At 41.3% G+C, this 22102-nt stretch overlaps 1 protein-coding gene across 1 annotated transcript in view; it reads left to right on the top strand.

Moving 5' to 3' along the window:
• Positions 1–22102, top strand: part of PTPRN2 (protein tyrosine phosphatase receptor type N2) — a 1389072-nt gene that overhangs the window by 1297874 nt on the left and 69096 nt on the right. The window contains exon 16 of the mRNA XM_075315450.1: positions 3869–3942. Coding sequence (XP_075171565.1) covers positions 3869–3942 — 74 coding nt within the window. The remainder of the gene's footprint in view (positions 1–3868; positions 3943–22102) is intronic.

Genomic DNA, 22102 nt, shown 5'->3' with positions numbered 1-22102 from the left:
TTTTTGCCAGTGAGTTTAAAGCCCGGGGTGTAGCTATATGACTTGCAGGGAAATCATTTGCACCCATGCTCAAAGCCAAAATGTTCACCAAATTTAATACGTTGACTTCAACACAGGTGGCCGCAGAGCGGAATAAACAGGGTTTTTTGTATTTTTAATTTTGCATGACCATTGCATAGATAGTAGCAATCAGATATTTGGCACCTAATGAGTTAGCTATAGTAAGTCCAAATAGGTGTTATTCGATACTTTTCACTGGGGGCGTGTGTTTCTGCCTCCTGTATGATGCTGACCAATGATAAACAGGCAGCTACATAGAAGGACAGAAGGACTTGTGATGATGTCTTCATGGTCACATGGTCACTGATCCTGCCAGCCAGTGTGCAGCCCAAATAATTAAGCTATAGTTCACAGCACAGACGTGTGGCACTATTAACTCCACACTTTATTTCAGTTAATATTTGGTGACATGTCCTCTTTAAGAATAATACATAGCCGGTATGGTGCCTTAATATACATTTTGAATGGGGCACAGGAGCTCAAATTTACTCTTTTGAAGCCAGTGACGTTACTTGAAGTCTGTGGGTCCCAATACAAAATCTTCAACAGGGCCCCCAACTATTATGTGTTTTTCAATGCGTTGTCCACTACTTTAACATTGATGGCCTATCCTTAGGATAGGTCAGCAATGTCTGATTGGCTGGGGTCAACACCCGGCTCCCTCACCAATCAGCTGGTGTCAACGGCGGCAGCAGGCGGCCTGAAATGCTCTGTTTCTCAGCTGCCCTGTCTTCTCATATTAGCTGTGGATGAGTACTACACATCCACCTCCTATTGATTTGAATGGAAGGCAGATGTGCAGTAACCCAGCCGCAGATGTATCAGAAGATGGGACAGCTCCGCAACTGAGCATTTCTGGCTGACTGCTACCGCCGCCAACACCGAGAACAGAAGATTGTGGGGTGTTGAGTGTCAGACCACGCCTGATCAGATTTTGTTGACCTATCAATCTAACAGTAGTGGACAACCCCTTTAATAGTAATAATCTCTTCATATGAGGTAATGGGTTCTTTGGGAACCCCCTAGTCTCCAGAGCACGGGTGCGATTGCAATCCCTGCACATGTTAGAGTTACACCCCTGTTTCAAGCTCAACTGTCTCAATTATTTGAGTAGATTTGTAAATACATTGCGTTATTCTTAGTCCACTGATACCGAGCTACAGCCTATATCATACCCCAAAACTGTATTTCCAGATTTTATGCTTGCTTTTAGAATAAGATGTTGTAGAACATATCCTTAGCAGCTTAGTTGACTTATTGTAATGCAGTATGATAGATTTTAATTTTTTTTTTTAAATCAGATTACTGTGATAATTTTGTGATAGCAGAGAATGCTCTCCGATTTTTGCTCAGAAAACTATAAAAAAGACAATGTAGCTCTGGACTATCATACAGGAGGTAACTTGATGATCAATAACATAAAAGTCATGCACTGTATTACAAAGTTATCCAATATTTTGATGGTCATATATTTTCTAGGGATTTTTTAAAGTATTTTTTTTGGGGGTGTAAGAATTTTATGCCAAATTTACAAAATGTTGCAAGAAATGTTGAAAATTTGGTGCATACTGAAATATACCATATTTTTCGGACTATAAGACACACCGGCCCATAAGACGCACCCTGGTTTTAGAGGAGGAAAATAAAATTTTAAGCAAAAAATGTGGTCATGACACACTGTTATGGGGCGAAGATCTGCTGCTGACACTGTTATGGGGGTAATGTCCCCAAATTCTCTGCTAAGTTACCCCATCCTGGTATATGCCCTCATCCTGCTATATACCCCCATTCTGCTATATGGCCCCATGCTGCTATATACCCTCATCCTGCTATATGGCATGTATCCTGTATCACACAAAAAACAATAAACGTTTATACTCACCTTTCTTCGCTCCTCCTCCTGTCTGTGGCAGCAGTAGCGCTGCTGGAGTGTGGAGCTGTCCCTGTTCCCCTGCAGCATCGCGATCTCCTCCTGTCTGCCTGTCAGCTGACCTGCGTGACTAGTGGCGTGCACAGCGATGGCGTCATCGCTGTGCTCACCGCTCGCTACGCAGATCAGCTGACCGGCAGACTGGAGGAGATCGCGATGCTGCACGGAAGTGGCCGGTGAGTGTACCGTACTTATTCACTGCCCCCCGTGCTGATGATGATGTGCGGGGGGCAGTGAATACAGCCGCACATGATCACTCCAGGCTGTAGTTACCAGGGGTGATCACGGCCAGCTGTTAATTATGCGCACCCCCCGCTCATCCGACCGCCCACCTGTCAGCGCCGGCTTCAGCGCTGAGGGATGATGGGTGGGAGGATGGGCGTGCATATGTAATGAGCGGGCCCACGTGGTCACGGCAGGCTGCTGCAGCCTGCTCAAGCCCCCGATGGCCCGCTCCACAGCAGCACCCTCATTCCCGGCCGCAGCCCTATATTCAGACCATAAGACGCACCCCCAACTTTCCCCCAACATTTGGGGGGGAAAAAGTGCGTCTTATAGTCCGAAAAATATGGTAACTCTTTTGTGTAGAGCTGTTATATCTGGAACAATAAATAATGCCTACTTGTTTAAGAAAATAAAAACAGAAATGGTTGGATGTGAAGAAAAAAAAAGGAATTTGTTGCAAATGTTTTTTTTTGCGCACACTTAATGATTTCTGCAAATAGTTGGATTTTACGCCAAATAATTTGAGTATAGGCAATTGCAACTGAACCCCTATATGTAGTTTGTAAGTAATACTTCAAATAAACATTAGTTTAGAGGATTAACATCATCAAAAATACAACAATCATTTTTAACCATGAATTTCTATTTATTATATATTGTATATGTACTATATACTATTGTATATATACTGTATTCCAGTCTACGTTACTTCTCAAATTGTTCACAATTTTACAATAATTTAAGTTTAAAAATCATTTTTCTTAAAGGGAATGTGCCAGCCCAATCTAACAGTATAAGGCCCTGTGCACACTAGAAATAGGATTTTTCTCAAGAAATTTCTTGAGTCTGAAAGATTACCGCACTTGCGTTCAAAAAACACACCAATAACGCAGAAAAAACGCATGCGTTTTTACCGCGTTTTTGTGCGTTTTTGATGCGTGTTTTCTGCGGGTTGGTCCCTGCGGGTTTTTTTACCATTATCTATGGCAAAAAACGCAGGTACCTGCAGAAAAGAAGTGACAGGCTCATTCTTTTTCTCAAGAAATTCTGCAGAAAGAATGGTCTTGAGAAAAAAAACGCAGTGTGTGCACAGCTATTTTTTTTTCCATAGGTTTTGCTGGGGAATGTCTGCAGAAAGATTACAGCCATTTTCTCAAGAAATTTCTGCAGCAAAAACACAAAAAAACCACGGGTAAAAACGCAGTGTGCGCACAGGGCCTAAACTAAGCTCATAGCATTGTAAGGGATTTAGCCCTTAAAAAAATTGCGCCTTTAGTGTTATAATCGCTGCCTAGGGGCAGACATATCATTGGTGCAGCCTGTTCAGCCACACAGGGGCCCAAGAGGTTGGGGGGCCCATTTCTACTTCCAAAACAGGTGTAATTGTGCATTTTGATGACCTCTTAGGCTGTAAAGGGCCCATACATTATTCTTGCACAGGGGCCCTTTTTCTATCTGTCCGCCAGTGGCCACTCTTATATACTACCACATGTGCATGGCATAAAGTCCTCTATACCTGAAAACATAAGAATCTTTGTGAACGAGTGCAAGATCTTCTCTGACTATAATGTGAATGGAAGTTTGATATTAGGCTAAGGATTAAGGGCCTACACATGACCGTACCTAATCATATTGCTCTATTCGTCCTAACAGATGACCACAACAGGATCATTCTGAAGGGAGAGACCAGCCATGACCACTCTGACTACATCAATGCCAGTCCCATAGTGAGTATTTTTCTTTAATGTCATGCTTCATTTAAAGCTTGGAATATATCCAGAATACGTCTTGGCTAATTATCTCGTTGCTCACTTACTGATGGACTTGTTAGATACCAAGAAAGCTGAATGTGCTTATTTCATGACCTGATAACAGATAGAATAGGGTGGTGGCACCAAAGAGACAGATCTCTTCCCTCTCGAGGAGGGCTACTTGCATGAATTTTCCCGTTGAACATTGCCTTAAAAAATCCCAGTCAGTTGAATGTCTGATAGAGAAGTAATACCTGCTGTCAGTTTATTGATAACAGATAACCTCCATGTATCTAGCAAATAAACAATGGGACAGATGGTTGAACACAAAGATAGAGAATGTAACTGATTCAATCGGCAAATAGTGATAGTGAACAACGCTAGGTACGATCTGGTCAGCTGCATGTGGTAGACTAATCCTTTACTGACCTGTGTCTAGTCCATCTAATCCAGCATTTTATTTCCTCCATCATTATCAATTTTAAAGGTGTTGTCAGGTGAAGAGGATCTATCATCTATCTATAGGTGATCACTGATAGATCAGTGGGAGTTGGACTACTGGGAACCCTACCTATTGGCAGACGTTCACATGGAGTGTGCAGTGCGCATGGCCAACCACCGCTTCATCCATTGCCTATGGGACTACTGAGCTAAGCGATTGTTCTTTTTCCACCACCCCATAGAGAATGAATGGAGTTGAGGTCAAGCATGTGCACTCCCACTCCATTCTGAACATTCTGCTTATTGGTCCAACAGTCAGACACCCCTTAATCTATCAGTTATCACCTATATCAGGAGTGGAGAGCCTTTTTTATGCCAAGGGCCATTTGGATATTTTTACCATCATTTGGGTGACTGCTCAAAATTATTAACTTGAAATTTTCCCTGCTATATTTGGTCAAACAAGTTATTAACTCACCCGTATGGTGGCCGGAACTGCTTCTCTTTGGTGGGCCTGTGATGTTCGGTGATATTGATCTTGTTGCTTCTCACAATTGCTTTTCCAGGTTTGTGTTGGTTTGGAGCGCAGTCAACTTTTTGTAATTATAAGTTTTGTAAAGAACTCACAGCAGTTAATTGTTCAGAACACAGATGTATACTACACTAAATTCATCACTGCTCACGTTACATTTATAGGATAATAACAGAAGGGAGAAAAAGGTTAACCGCGCTGTCATGGAGATAATCAGGAGATGAATCCAAGGGTTAAACTTCGTGATTTTTATTTTTCTACGCGTTTCAGAGTCTTGACTGACTCCTTCATCAGGTGACAAAAACCACTGATGTACATGATTTTGATTCCTGTTGAAGGAGTCAGTCAAGACTCTGAAACGCGTAGAAAAATAAAAATCATGAAGATTAACCCTTGGATTCATCTCCTGATTATCTCCACGGAAGCGTGGTTAACCCTTTTCTCCCTTTTGTTACTATCCTGTATCTGCTGCGTACGCGGCCGCCTATGTGGTTCATATTATACTCTAATGGCAGTTGTGACCCTCACAACTCCCCGAGGTGAGTGTTTTCATGCACTTTTTATCTTATGCTATTAGGATAAGACACCATTTGTGCCTTTTGTCTCCTTCAGAATTTGTTTCACATTACTTTTATAGAACTCAAACCATGGGAGGTCTGCAGTAACTATCACATCACATAGGAGATACCGAGATTATTGTACATAAATCACATCGGAGACAATGAGAGTGCACCACTTAGGAGACTCTGGGGTTGTAACATATACACCACCAAGGGTGACGCTGGGACTGCAGTATATACAACACATAGGAGTTGCTAGGGTTGAAGTATATACATCACATAGGAGACGCTGGGGCTGGAGCATATTCATCACATATGATACGCTGGGATTGCTGTATATACAGTGCCTACAAGTAGTATTCAACCCCCTGCAGATTTAGCAGGTTTGATAAGATGCAAATAAGTTAGAGCCTGCAAACTTCAAACAAGAGCAGGATTTATTAACAGATGCATAAATCTTACAAACCAACAAGTTATGTTGCTCAGTTAAATTTTAATACATTTTCAATATAAAAGTGTGGGTCAATTATTATTCAACCCCTAGGTTTAATATTTTGTGGAATAACCCTTGTTTGCAATTACAGCTAATAATCGTCTTTTATAAGACCTGATCAGGCCGGCACAGGTCTCTGGAGTTATCTTGGCCCACTCCTCCATGCAGATCTTCTCCAAGTTATCTAGGTTCTTTGGGTGTCTCATGTGGACTTTAATCTTGAGCTCCTTCCACAAGTTTTCAATTGGCTTAAGGTCAGGAGACTGACTAGGCCACTGCAACACCTTGATTTTTTCCCTCTTGAACCAGGCCTTGGTTTTCTTGGCTGTGTGCTTTGGGTCGTTGTCTTGTTGGAAGATGAAATGACGACCCATCTTAAAATCCTTGATGGAAGAGCGGAGGTTCTTGGCCAAAATCTCCAGGTAGGCCGTGCTATCCATCTTCCCATGGATGCGGACCAGATGGCCAGGCCCCTTGGCTGAGAAACAGCCCCACAGCATGATGCTGCCAACACCATGCTTGACTGTAGGGATGGTATTCTTGGGGTCGTATGCAGTGCCATCCAGTCTCCAAACGTCACGTGTGTGGTTGGCACCAAAGATCTCGATCTTGATCTCATCAGACCAGAGAACCTTGAACCAGTCTGCCTCTGAGTCCTCCAAGTGATCATGAGCAAACTGTAGATGAGCCTTGACATGACGCTTTGAAAGTAAAGGTACCTTACGGGCTCGTCTGGAACGGAGACCATTGCGGTGGAGTACGTTACTTATGGTATTGACTGAAACCAATGTCCCCACTGCCATGAGATCTTCCCGGAGCTCCTTCCTTGTTGTCCTTGGGTTAGCCTTGACTCTTCGGACAAGCCTAGCCTCGGCACGGGTGGAAACTTTCAAAGGCTGTCCAGGCCGTGGAAGGCTAACAGTAGTTCTATAAGCCTTCCACTTCCGGATGATGCTCCCAACAGTGGAGACAGGTAGGCCCAACTCCTTGGAAAGGGTTTTGTACCCCTTGCCAGCCTTGTGACCCTCCACGATCTTGTCTCTGATGGCCTTGGAATGCTCCTTTGTCTTTCCCATGTTGACCAAGTATGACTGCTGTTCACAAGTTTGGGGAGGGTCTTAATTAGTCAGAAAAGGCTGGAAAAAGAGATAATTAATCCAAACATGTGAAGCTCATTGTTCTTTGTGCCTGAAATACTTCTTAATACTTTAGGGGAACCAAACAGAATTCTGGTGGTTTGAGGGGTTGAATAATAAATGACCCTCTGAATAAACGTTTCACAATTTAAAAAAAAAAAAAAAAAAGAAAGAACATTCTTTTTTGCTGCAGTGCATTTCACACTTCCAGGCTGATCTACAGTCCAAATGTCACAATGCCAAGGTAATTCCGAATGTGTAAACCTGCTAAATCTGCAGGGGGTTGAATACTACTTGCAGGCACTGTACCTTATTTAGGAGACACAAGGGCTGGAGCATATGCATCACATAGGAGACACTGGAGAAGGGACATATACATGACACAAGAGAGGCTGGGGCATGAGCATATGCATCACATAGGAGACACTGGGAAAGAGCATATACATCACAAGAGACACTTCATTTTATAAATATATACATACACAGTGCTGCAACACACTGCTATTAATGAATACTAGAAATATTGCTAGAAATGTTGAAAACAAAATACTTATCAAAAAGCCATCCACCAACGTCAAGGTGTACTTTTTAATATGCATGGTCTCTAAACATTATTGTCCTCCCTCTCCATGTGCTAAACAGTCTAATCTGAAAGGGGAGTGAAAAGTGAACCAGGCATAGCTTGCAATTAAAACCTTGTGTGGGAAAGATATGTTAATAAGGGTGCCACAGTCCCCAATATGACCGATATCTGATCCCAGGTCTCTTCTACTCATTCCCAATGTTGGTGCATACTGTTCAATTCACTTGGGAATGTACACAGCTTTTTCTTCAACTCTACCCAGAAGTCTTCTATTGGGTTGAGGTCTGGCGACTGTGTGGGCGAATCCTGCAACTCTACTTCATTATCACTGAACCTTTTCTTGGCCAATCTCGACATATACTGTACTTGAAGTCATTGTTTTGCTGGAACACTATGTCATCCTTTTCATACCCATAGAACTCTTGTCTACAAAGTAACTCATCACGTAGGATCTCACATGTAGCTCAGCATTGAGACCACCATCGATCCTTGTCTTTGTCAGGTATCCAAAATCTTTGGATGTGAAACACCCCCATATCACCAGGCTTCCTCCACTGAACTTGTCAGTTCCCTTCAATTTCTTGACCCGTTAGCCCCTTTTTAGCATTTTTTTCCAGACCTATTTACACTCATCAGAGCCTGGTCTATTGACTTTTTGATGAGCTGACTTGTTGACTCTGATATTTTGCCTTGATGTCCATCTCTTGGCTTTTGAATGAATGGGCAGATTCTAACTGTCCTGGCACTCACATGATGCAGTTTGGCAATTTTTGGGGCATTTGGGGCAGAGGGACTGCTGTCGATGAGCAGGATGATGCTGTTTCTGTTTTCTTGGGAAATCTTGTTCATGGCTGCTCCTTGATTCGATCCAGTGACCTTTCACTTGAGAATCAGCCTAATAAAACATTGACCTATTAGGAAATGTATGAACAGGTTGTAATTTGTAGTATGCAGGAAGAAAAAGATTTTTTTTTCCAGCAAACATTAACAATGCAGTGACATGACAAGAATCTGCTTAACTAATCATATGCTAAATAGTTGCAAGTCAAATTTATGTATGAGATAGCCAAGATGATTGTCTATAAAATAATGGTAGTCTCACATTTGAAGCTGTAGTGGATGGTGAGATATGGAGCCTGCAAGTAAAAAGTTGAAAACATTGTTACCCTTTTGTTTATCAGTGTACTTCACAGGAGACATGAAGGCAGCAGTACATACATCACAGGAGACATGGCCCTACAGCATATACATCACATGAAAAGCTGGGCTGCAGTATATACTATACAAGAGACATTGGACTACAGTATATACCTTACATGAGAAGCTAGGCTGCATTATATACATCACAGGAGATGCTGTCGCAAATACATCACAGGAGATGCTGGGGGCATATACATCACTGGGAAGGCTGAGGCTTATACATCACTGGAGAGGCTGCAACTGCCCTACTGTCTTCATCTGTGGGATGGGAGCGCATTGTGTGCTAACTCCACCCATAGGGTACATATTGATTCTGGCACTGGCAAGTGGCAGGACATAATCCTCCAATGCATGTGCACACAGCGTTCAGTAGTGAACACTGCATGGCGTGCTCGCAGTACAAGTGGGGTTTAAAGGGCCAGCAGTAGGCAAAACGTGGCTGCCAGCCCGAGCACTCCTGTACTTGGGAATCTGCCCAGGGGAAGCAGAAACGATCTAAGGGTCCTACACCCCTGATCTATATTGTGGATTGGTGATAACTTCTTTTCACCAGGCAACCTCTTTATTAGCCCTAACCACATAGGTAATCATCTTGACCCTTGTAAAATGCAGAGGACTAAAGTGCTACATTTCTGTAGTATTGTAGATGACATCAGGAATATGGAACATGTCCCCTATGGAGGCAGGGAAGAGCCACACAGCTTATCAGTTGTATAGATAGCTTTTTACAATGTCTATAGCTATTATAGTGAAACAGTTCAGTGGATATCCTTAGCTTTCAATTTGTGCTAAATGTAATAGATCTGTGTATTTTGATGCAACATATGAGGACTACAGATTACATTTTCTAAAAAACGAATAATGCATGCTGCTAAGGGGTCAAGCTGCACAAATCGGACGGTAATTCTATGTCCGGCCTATAGAATAGCATTGGTCCTGTCACCAAACTATCCTCCTTTGGATTAGTCCTAGATAAAACTCTTAGACCACCCGCAGGTTTAATCCCATTATGCTTTTTGTAGCATTGAAAATCCTAAATCTAGGTGCAGCTGTTACTTTGAAGTCAGAGAGAATCTTAGAGAGAAATTCCAGTAGTTTAAGAAAATCTAGATTTGTTATAAACAGAAGGACATTTATATTCAGAATGCAAATAAGGCGAGATCCAGAACACCAAATGCTTTACATTCTTATAGATAATACAGTATTGCACCTAACAAACTGGCTTCCTGAAAAATGTCTTTGTCAACTTATAACATTTTATAGAACATCGCATCCATTTAGTCCTACTGTAATTTCCATAAACCCTTCAAAAAGTTCCTTATTTCGCCATCACATTACTCTGGGGCTACATGGTGACACTGGCCACAACATAGGTTATGCGGGCAAAGATTGCTATGTATCGCTGCTACATTTCAGCATAATACAAGTCAATAGGGTCGATTTGCAACCTATAGGGTCCCACCAAAACAAGCATGTTGCAAAAAATCCACTCGCATTGGATTTTTTTTTACGACTTCTTTGTTATGGTTGCGGTACCATAAGGGTCACAGTGTGGTCCCATTTATCTGTACTGTGCTGCGCTGTAGCAGCTACACATAGCGATCTTTGGCAGCGTGATCTGTGTCACAGCTAAAGTCACTGTGTTGCGATAGCCTTACATGATGGTCCTAATGCAAAAGTGCATGACTTTTATTCCTATCATAAATTATTATTATTATTTATTATTATTATAGCGCCATTTATTCCATGGCGCTTTACATGTGAAAGGGGTATATATAATAGGGACAAGTACAATAATCATAAACAATACAAGGGACAGATTGGTACAGGAGGAGAGAGGTCCTTGCCCGCGAGGGCTCACAGTCTACAAGGGATGGGTGAGGATACAGTAGGTTAGGATAGAGCTGGTTGTTCAGCGTTATATCAGACTGAGGGTTACGGCAGGTTGTAGGCTTGTCAGAAGAGGTGGGTCTTCAGGTTCCTTTTGAAGCTTGTCAAGGAAGGCGAGAGTCTGATATGTTGTGGCTGAGCATTTCAGAGTATGGGGAGGCACGGTAGAAATCTTGGATGCAATGGTGGAAAGAGGAGATGAGAGGGGAGCAGAGGAGGAGATCTTGTGAGGGTCGAAGGTTACGTGCAGGTACGTACCGGGAGACTAGGTCACAGATGTATGAAGGAGACAGGTTGTGGATGGCTTTGTATGTCATGGTTAGTGTTTTGAACTGGAGTCGTTGTTGGGCAATGGAAGCCAGTGAAGGGATTGGCAGAGAGGAGAGGTCGGGGAGTAGCAGGGGGACAGGTGGATTAGCCGGGCAGCAGAGTTTAGAATAGATTGTGAGACTGTTAGAAGGGAGGCCAGAGAGCAGGAGGTTGCAATAATCTAGGCGCGAGATAATAAGGGCATGTACTAGGGTTTTTGCATATTCAATATTAAAATATTCAATGATCACATGTGAGTGATATTATATAAAAGCAGAAGAAAAGGCAGCAACTCAACCACGAAGCAGAGACTACATAATGTTGCAGATTGGGGTCACCGAGTGCTGAGGAGCAGATGGCATAAAAGTTACCAACACTCTGCTGTGTCCATCATTACAGAGTCCAAACCTCCTCTGGAATTACAGTAACATTAGCATGAAAACTGTGACCTTCATGGCATAGGATTCTGCAGTAAAGTAGCTGAATGCAAGCCTTACATCACCAAGCACAATGCCAAACATCAGATGGAGTAGTGTAAAACAGCCGCCATTGGACTCTGGTGCAGTGATAAGTCACAATTCTCTATCTGGGATCTGATGGATGAGTTTGAGTTTGGCAAATGCCAGGAGAACATTACCTGCCGAACTGCATTGTGCCAACTGTTAAGTTTGGTGGAGGAGGTATAATGCTATGGGGTTATGATCAGGGTTGGGCCCAGGCGTCTTAGCTCCAGTAAAAGGGAAATCTTACTGCATCATCATACCAAGACGTTTTACACAATTGTTTGCATCCTAGTTTGTAGGAATAGTTTGGGGAAGGCCCTTGTTTATTCCAGCATGACTATGCCCCAGTGCACAAAACAAGGTCCATGAAGGCATGATATGGCGAGATTTAGTGGAAGGGGAAGGACATGACTGGCCACACAGAGCTCTGATTTCAATCCCACTGAATGAAAGATGAGCTAGAGATTTCAAGCCAGGCTCACCTGTCTAACATCAGTGTCTTATCTCACATATGCTCCTGAGGATAAATGGGGAAAAAAAAATCACACCAACACACTTCAAAATTTTGTAGAAAGCCTTCAACGGAAGGACTAACTCCTTATTAAGGGAATCTGTCAGCAGGTTTTTGCTATGAAAGCTGAAGACAGCATGCTACAAGGGTTAAAACGTAGAATTCAGGGATGCCTGTCTTGTAAAGGTCCGATGTGTTGTTTATTTGCTACTTTTTAAGCAGCAGAACCCTTATCATTGCTTGAACAACAATGTAAAGAACGCTCCCTCCTCTGATTGACATCTCATTGTCAATGTACAATGTACATTTGCTATTGAGAGCCTGGTGTGGGCGGGGTCAGCTGTCTCAGCTCTGCTACATGGCTAAATCTAAAACTTTGATTGTGTCAGAACAGCTGGAGCCAGTAATCTAAGTGATACATCGTTGTATTCCGAATTTCTTTTCCAACATCTTGCTGCTCTCAGATGAGGTAGCAAAAACCTGCTGATTCCCTTTAATGCCTTTAGATTTAGAATGGGATGTTATAAAAGCTCCTGTAAGTGTAATGTGGAGGTGTCCCAATACGTTTGTCCATATGGTGCATCCTAGATATTACATAATTATCACCCATATATGACAGAGCTGATCACCTATCTATGACTGTAACTACTGAAGTCATGAAGCTACTTCTAACAAACCAACTAGAAACAAAAGACATTAATAAACCACTTTCAAAGAATGGAAATTCAAAATAAGACGACCAACTATCCCAGTAAGCAAGGTCCCAATGTTCAGTGTTTGGCAATGGGCCCGAAACTTTGTGACAATTTCCTATGCTATTCCTATTTCGGACATTTATGGTATATTCAGAAGATATCCAGATTACAAGAAGACCAGCATCCGCAGATAGTATATTAAAACCTTTGCTTTATTCTTCCAAAAGTTAAAACATAGACACCGTTTGGTCTACATGTTTCGAACAAAAAATGTTCTTAATCATGACACAACAGTTTGTGTCATGATTAAGAACATTTTTTGTTCGAAACGCGTAGACCGGACGGTGTCTATGTTTTAACTTTTGGAAGAATAAAGCAAAGGTTTTAATTTACTATCTGCGGATGCTGGTCTTCTTCTAATCTGGATTGCTTCTATTCAGGAAGCGGCCTGATATTTTTCCGTGCATCGCACCTTCTAAGATATCTTATCTTTTCTGGTGAGTTGAACTAATTTCTTGTTTATGTGTTGGAATATTCAGAAGATATGCCATACAGGACTGATAGATTATCGTCTCACCGCTAGGACTCTCACCATTGTTGACAACAAGATCTTACCTTCCACTGCCATGAATAGAGGTGACCTCACATGCACATACATGTATGGCCACTCGTACATCCACTATGATACAAGACGGGACCTTGTTCTCAAGATCTCATTCTCCCTATACCACAAATGTCTAAAATAGAAATACTCCTTTAATGCCAGATGGAAAAAGTCACTGATGCTTTACCTCCTGGACGTCCTGAAAAGACATGTATCGTGTATCAGAAGTCCACCTTCAATACTAAATTTTAAGTTAAAAAAATTAAATTGTTACATTTACGATTCAAGAAGTCGTCTTTATAATATCTTCTCTTAGTAAGACAATGGGAATGTAATGCCTCCTGGTTAATGTCAAAGCGATCCTATGTGTTTTTCAAGGTTCTTTCTCCTTCTTTTCCCCATCCGCTTATGTTCTAATTCATTACTTTGTAAAAAGGCATTTTAATTGCAGATTTGCCTCCGTAACTTAATGTCACATTACAAGGTATTTGCAGTGAGCTGATGTAAATGGGAAGTTGTTGCTATTAGAATCCTGACATTATAGTGTTATATTACCTCCTGTAACTGGGAAGAGTTTAATGTACGACATACAGATATTCTCTTCCTACTATTATAGCACCTGCAGGATGACATTTATTTCTGTGTTAATCAGACCACCTAATGGATTGAGCTTCCCGTCCTATTTCATTCGCGTCTACATAAAGAACTATTGATGAGCTTGTTATTGACCGGCCATTGATTCCCAAATTGATTTAGCTTTTCTGCGCTTCTAGGTAACCACTTGAGTCACACATTTATCTCTGATTTATCCTCTTCGAGGCTTTTACAAACCCAATTCAACTGTTTTTATGTTGACCGTGGCTGATCTCTTTATAATCGGATATTATAATAGTATTTACTCATTAATAGAGAATATTCAGTAATACTTTGAAGAATTAACTTTCAGAACACATTTGTTTCCCTTCAACCGCTGTAGAACTTTATTGCAAAAAAAATAAATTGGCTAATGTTATATTTGTCAAATAACAAGAAATAACTAGTGTTGAGTGTGTAGTTAACTATTCGCACTCGCTATGCTGTTAGCGAGTACTGTCCGCTACTCGCATATTTGTTATGAGTAGCGGACGCAATGTAAGTCAATGGGAAATACTCGCTAAGTAGCGAGTAACCCGAAAGCTGTACTATTCGCTATGGCTTTCGGGTTACTTGCTACTTAGCGAGTATTTCCCATTGACTTACACTGCGCCCGCTACTCGTAACGAATATGCGAGTAGCAGACAGTACTCGCTAACAGTATAGCGAGTACGAATAGTTAACTTCTCACTCAACACTAGGAATAACCAATAATGTTTACAACACAGTGTCTGAAGGACTGTACCAATAAAAGGTGTGGAGGTTCCAGTCATACCCAACGCCTAAAGGTGCCCAAATCTTAGAACAAACTTACTAAAAATGGTTGATTTCCACCAAAATGAATGTTCATCATGTAAAATGATAATTTTTACCAGATGGAACAAAGTCAGGCATGTTTGAAATTTACCTCCAATAGTCACAAAACAAAGGATCTTTCATTCATGAATTACATTTCACTAGTGTCATGGATCATGTATATAAATAAATATCTAGAAAGAGATCAGGAGCGCAAGTAGGGTCTTATCTGTGGTATAAATTCTCATAACTGTATGTAACAGGCTGACCTGGGACATTTGTGTGTAGCCACAACTAAGCTAAGAGGGCATCATAGAAAAATAGCCACTGCAGCACCCCTGTGTGGATAAGGAAGCCGGAGAAGAATGGGGAATATGCCGCGCTGCCGTGTGGAGAAACCATCCAGGGTGAATTCCAAGTTATTTTATTAGTCAACACGTTTCAGTGAGAAGGTATTGTGATTTTGTCAAGAAGAAGGCGAGGGTTCTCGCCAAAATGCGTTGACTAATAAAATCGCTTGGAATTCACCCTGGGTGATTTTTTTCCACACGGCATTGTGACACATTCCCCATTCTTCTATGGCTTCATTATGGATCATGTATGGACAGTCTTAAGGCCACATTAGATGCAAGTTGCCCAAATTTGCTGTTCCTCTGACTCTCAGTACATAGAGGCCTCCTGGAGGGTGAAGGATAGGGCAGTCAGAATACTATGTTTTCAGGATTGATAAACCGCTGTCAGAGGAGTCTGGCATAGATTTTATCATCTCTCCTCATTGAAAACATATCAACGTATAGAACCTATATGTATGCAGGAGTCAATTCAGGTATACGGGAGAAAAAGGGATTTTCACCACGCTCACACCACAATGCTCGTATAAATTTATAATTTATATCTTTTTTATTCTATGTAGGTACAGGTCAAGGGACTCAGCCTTCTTCATCAGGACAGCAGACCAAACGAACATAAATATATTTGGTCTGCTGTCCTGATGAAGAAGGCTGAGTCCCTTGAAACGCGTTGACCTGTACCTACATAGAATAAAAAAGACATAAATCAAATTTATACGAGCATTGTGGTGTGAGCGCGGTGAAAATCCCATTTTCTTCTGTATACCTGAATAGCCTACCTCGGGGAGCTGCAGCTAAGCACCTTTTTGGCTATTATAGGGGTTGTGACTGGCACAACCACTACAGGTGAGTGGACTTTACTTTTATACACAAGTGGTTTTATCGGTTAAGACCCTATTGCGCTTTTCTTTTCTGCATTTCCTGTTGCTATGCAGGAGTCAAGAGAGATAACCGTCTCATGTATTACCAAGATAATGGTTAATATGGACTAAATATATGCACTGCTGCTCCAGTGCAATGATCATGCACTAGATGACTGTTTGTACAACCATCGTTCAAGCATCAACCTACTTCTATCTGATGTAGATGACCACTATGAGGAGCCCAATAGCCCCTTTTGTCAATAAAGAATACTATCAGCAGTCAATCAGCTGCTTAAAGGGACTCTGTCAGGGCGTTTTTACTATGTAATCTGGAGCCAGCATGCTGTAGCATGCAGTTTACAGCCAGCCGTCTCTTATCTCACAGTGTTTTTGTGGATTGTTAAGGTACTGTCACACATAACGAGATCGCTAGCGAGATCGCAGCTGAGTCACGGTTTCCATGACGCAGTAGCGATCCCGTTAGCGATCTTGTTATGTGTGACACCTACCAGCGATCAAGCCCCTGCTGTAAGATCTCTAGTCGTTGCAGAATGGTCCAGGCCATTTTCTTCAAAGGCGATGTCCTGCTGGGCAGGACACATCGCTGTGTTTGACACTGTGTGACAGGGTCACAGTGACTGCTGAGATCGTTATACAGGTCGCTAATGCGACATGTATTGTTCCTGCATCGCTGGTAAGATCCGACTGTGTGACATCTCACCAGCGACCTCCCAGCAACTTACCAGCGATCCCTATCAGGTCGCATCGTTTTCGGGATCGCTGGTAAGTCATTGTGTGTGTCTGGGCCTTTAGTTTAAGCCTCTTAGCTTTATCATTAGTTGGTCTGAGGAGCCTGTGAGCTGTAGTCCAACTCTGTCCCTTCTGTGATTAGCAGCTTCTGTCTATGGACATGTGTACTGAAAGCCTGGTGTGGGTGGGGGAAGCTACATACAAAAAATAAAATCTTTCACTGTGTCAGAATGACTGCAGCCACTAATCTAAGGGGTGCTTCACACATAGCGAGATCGCTACCGAAATCGCTGCTACGTCACGGTTTTTGTGACGCAGCAGTGACCTCATTAGCAATCTCGCTGTGTGTGACACTGAGCAGCGATCTGGCCCCTGCTGTGAGATCGCTGCTCGTTACACACAACCCTGGTTCGTTTTTTTATTGTTACTCTCCCGCTGTGACGCACAGATCGCTGTGTGTGACAGCGAGAGAGCGACGAAATGAAGCGAGCAGAGAGCAGGAGCCGGCGTCTGGCAGCTGCGGTAAGCTGTAACCAGGGTAAACATCGGGTAACCAAGGTGGTTACCTGATATTTACCTTCGTTACCAGCCTCCACCGCTCTCACGCTGCCAGTGCCGGTTCCTGCTCTCTGCACATGTAGCTGCAGTACACATCTGGTTAATTAACCCGATGTGTACTGTAGCTAGGAGAGCAGGGAGCCAGCACTAAGCAGTGTGCGCTGCTCTCTGCACATGTAGCTGCAGTACACATCGGGTTAATTAACCCGATGTGTACTGTAGCTAGGAGAGCAGGGAGCCAGCGCTAAGCGGTGTGCGCGGCTCCCTGCTCTCTGCACATGTAGCGACGTTATGGCTGCTGCGTCGCTGTGTTTGACAGCTAAGCAGCGATCATAGCAGCGACTTACTAGGTCGCTGTTAAGTCACAGAAAATGGTGACGTAACAGCGACGTCGTTGTCGCTGTCGCTATGTGTGAACCCAGCCTAAGTGATACATCGTTAGATTCAGAATCTCTTTGCCTACATCATGCTGCCCTCACATAAGGTAGCAAAAACCTGCTAACACGTTTCCTTTAACTTTCAACTATGATCACTTGCCGATATAGGGAACACTGTCTCTGTCAGACACATACAGAAGAACAGCTTCTACCTTAAGATCAGGGGACCTTTCAGTCCTAAACTTTGTTAGTAAGTTGTATCATTTACTAATTTAAGTAGATTAAAACACTTTTTTTTTATCTACAGAACCCCTTTAATTCTTTAAAATCAAGGACAACCCTATTAAACCCATGAACTACAAAAAGAAATATACAAAAATCTGTAATAAAGTCCATATATTCTCTTACGAATAAATTAAAACTTGCTTTCAGGTCCCCAATGCAGCTATTACAAAATTAATTGGTTTTGCAAGGAACTATGAAATCTATTCATTTTCGTACTTGAACTAGAGGCTTGAAAATTAAGATAGGGCCCAAACCACCTGTGTATTTACACCGATCTTGAGTCAATTCTTCGACTTAAAAGGATATTCCCATCTCCAAGATCCTATCCCAAGATCTAATAGGTGTAATAATATAATAATAATAATAATAGAAAATGCTTTCAGTTAGAAATGCCATATAGTTTGCCTAATATAGCCATGTCTCTTACCTCACGTGCAGGGCATTACAGCTTGGGTATCCATGGTTATGATCACGAGCAACTACTAAACTGTCACCATATGAGTAGACGTAACCATGGATACCTAAGCTGCAATGCCCTGCACATGAGGTAAGAGACATGCCTATAGCAAGAGAACTATACTATATTTCTAATTGGAGGTATTTGCTATTATTATTATTATTATTATTATTATTATTATTATTACACCTACTACATATTGGGATAGGATCCGGAGATGGGAATACCCCTTTAGGCTTGTAATGTTCTAGTGCTAAGAACTGTTTTTTTCTACATGAAACATGTAGTTCTCCCAGGACATATTTATTTCTTTAGACCTTGTCCGGAGAATAAGGCATCCAGGTCTATATGAGTTACTATTATTGGTGCTTGAGGCCACCATAGCTTTTTACAAGATGAAATACAATCGATGGCTTACTCATTTATTTGTTACTAGTTGGTTACCCATGAGTGGGTAATAAATTAGATTCTTTGCATGCCGTTATTTAGTTTCATGGAAAAAAACTCATACTTCAAAAATGTCAATAGATCAGAGCAAATTGATTGTCTGAAACGGTAACATATGTTTATAGATTCGACCTGTGTGTTTGTCAACTTTAGAAGACGGTTGCATAATGGTATTATAAGACTTGTCTTGTTGTCGGACTTGGTGACTAGATCAGGGCCCTTTATTTCTTCTGCATATAGAGTTGGGGTGGAATATTGTTTACACAGGACAATCACTGTTGGCATGGTCTTCTGCGGTGTAACCCATCCAGTCTCTCGTGTAGCTCCTCAGCTATTGGCGGTGGCACTAGTTGCATGAAATAGAATTATCCACTTCACATAGAGATACTCCAGCACTTGTCTTTCATTAAACATTTTCTTCTTTATTTCATCACACATGTTGAACAAACATTCAAAATCCAGATATCCAACGAATTTCGACCATTTGTGGTCTTAGCCATGACTAGTGACTATGCCAGGACAAAGACCATTAGTATGGCTGAAATGTGTAGGATGACTGGATTTTAAATATTTGTGCAGTAGTGTGTTTATTAGAGATGTTTAGATGCAAATCAAATTTGTATAGTTTGTTTTTTTAGGAATTTGCTGATACTGGTGAATTTGAACAATCCGTCAAATCATTTGCCTAAATGGCTACCACCATCTTACATATTGATGAAGATTTCATTAGCCAGAGAAGAATCACCAAGCTTAGGGCATGACCGGGGTGGGCTTCCCCATAATCATGCACACGGTATAGCATAGCTAATTAGAATAGATTATTATTACATATATAAAAGCAGAGGCTGGGAATGCAGCAGCTATTTTGTTGTGAATCTGGATAGTGAGAGAAAGTCACAGCTCACAGCTTAGTTATAGCGGTAAGAGGAGAAAGCCATAAAAAATGAAGAAACTGAACAGATAGTGTGCGACAGCATAGCAGTAAATAATTATTACTAGCCATTGACTAATAAGCATATGTATTGTGGCCATGTTGATATAACAAAACATGTGTTAGGAGACCTCATAGTGTTATGCACGTCTTTACAGGAAATTTGGAGTACTTGCGATTCATCGCAGATTGATATTTTTTGAAAAATTTTGCTAAGCTGGCAAATTTGAGTTTCAAAAACTTATAATGTTTATAGAAACAAAAAAGAAAACTCGTAATGGATTGTAAGTGCTGGAATACTTCTACTTGAAGTGAATATTTGTTCCTTGAGAAGCTGGCCCTGTTCAATCCATGTACCGCTGCACTCTGCCCCACATGACAAACATTACTCATGTTTTGGTTACTCATCTTATAGAAATAATAGTACTTGATACAAAGGTAATATCACAGCCAGTTTATCAGTCGTTTATAACTAGAGGTGAACGGATTTGAGGCAAGGTGAGTTTTTATTCTTGCATCCATGATTATTATACTCTAGGATCTAAATAGACCCCAGAGAATCATGAGGAACACTCCATTTATACTGAATAACTTTGATACAAATTTAATGTTGCTACTATTTTCAAGTGATGTGCCGAATGTGATTCTTGTCAGATTTGCTCATCTTCAGTCATATCTAATAATATTCAGTGTAGCTCATCACTGTCAGTTGTATGTTCATCACCAACAAAAGGTTGGAAAACTGTAAACTACTGGGAAAAGGAATGGTGACCCTCTTGTGTGGCTTGACAGTGTTTCTGTTCAGTTATATGAAAGCTATGGAAATACCCTGTGTAGGGATTAGCAAATCCGAGGTTCGGTGTTCATTGTTCGTACCAAACACAGACTTTAACAATAAAACAGAGTTTGGGTTCGGAATTTGGGAGCTTAACGTATGAACACCACTCTCACGAGCATCACTGTGCTCAGGTACATTCAGTGCTCAGCCCAGTATGAGCCGCTTGCAGTGTTTGAACAGCTCACACTGGGTGAAACAACAATATGATCGTATGTAGTGTGCACCAAAAAAAATGGAAATACTGCCCACCCACCCCCGGAAGTGATCTGTTTATGGCTGGCTGTCTGTGGGTGGAGATCCGAACTGCCTTATTAGTGACTTCCATTGGGGTTCAGGTCAAGTCCAGGTCCCATACCAAACTTTATCTAAAGTCTGGATGAACTCGCCAATCCAAACTTTTATGGGTTCGCTTATTTCTAACCCTGAGTTATCTATATAACTATATATATATATATTTCCTTTATGTATAAATTGCACCAAAAATGTTATCTTCTTTTATATTCTAACAATACCGAAACATTGATAAAGCTAAATACAGTACAAACTCTTAAATTTGGATCATATTTGAATGTTTAAGGCAAAACCCAAATTGTTGGAGTGCTGTTCAATCTGAGCTACATTTGTCTATATGTAGCCACTGAATGTTTAAGTTGTCAATTAAGGCCTTCATAAGTTTTTTCAGGGATATCCCAAATTTATAAATTGAGACTCTGAAGTCTTAAAAAACTTGTCAAAAGCTATAATGGGACAAATGTATACACCAATAAAACTATACCTACTCTAGCATACACACACATAAAATGCAAAAACTAACTGATATTCTCAGTATATTGAGTCTTTCTGCTGCTTATCTTTAATTAAAGGGGTGGTCCAGTACTTTAAAAAATAACCTTAATGGTCCTTGGGGGTGTAAAAACAAACAAGCAAACAAGAATGTTATGGTCATTTACTCATCTGGCGACACACGCCGTATATGTCTTTTTCTGTTCAGACAAAATGTTAAAGCTGCAGCCGATCAGCAATCACTGATTGGCTGCATCATTCATATTACACCCTTCAACAAATGTTTATGCCAGGAGGCTGGCTGAAGGATACAGAATTGAGGGAGGAAGAGTGGGAAGATCACACAGAGAAATATAAATTGTGTTTTATACTTTATACACCACCCTGAGCTCATTACGGTTAACTTTAGTACTGGAACACCCCTTTAGCTAGTTTATGGTTTTCATTTCATTCTACAAAAGACAATGTATGTGAATACAGTTAAATTAGTTTGCCCCCAAAAAATAATACAGTGCACTGATCTAATAAGGAATTATGGTTCATAGATAAGCGTTTCATAAACTGTGAATCCCAAACTTGTAAAATCTGCCCACTCCTTTCCATTTCCAAGAT

This window comes from Anomaloglossus baeobatrachus, chromosome 6 (genome assembly GCF_048569485.1).
Source record: "Anomaloglossus baeobatrachus isolate aAnoBae1 chromosome 6, aAnoBae1.hap1, whole genome shotgun sequence".
In the NCBI taxonomy this organism is placed as follows: domain Eukaryota; kingdom Metazoa; phylum Chordata; class Amphibia; order Anura; family Aromobatidae; genus Anomaloglossus; species Anomaloglossus baeobatrachus.
The sequence above is the reverse complement of the archived record's forward strand: the minus strand, read 5'-3'. Positions and strand labels throughout refer to the sequence as shown.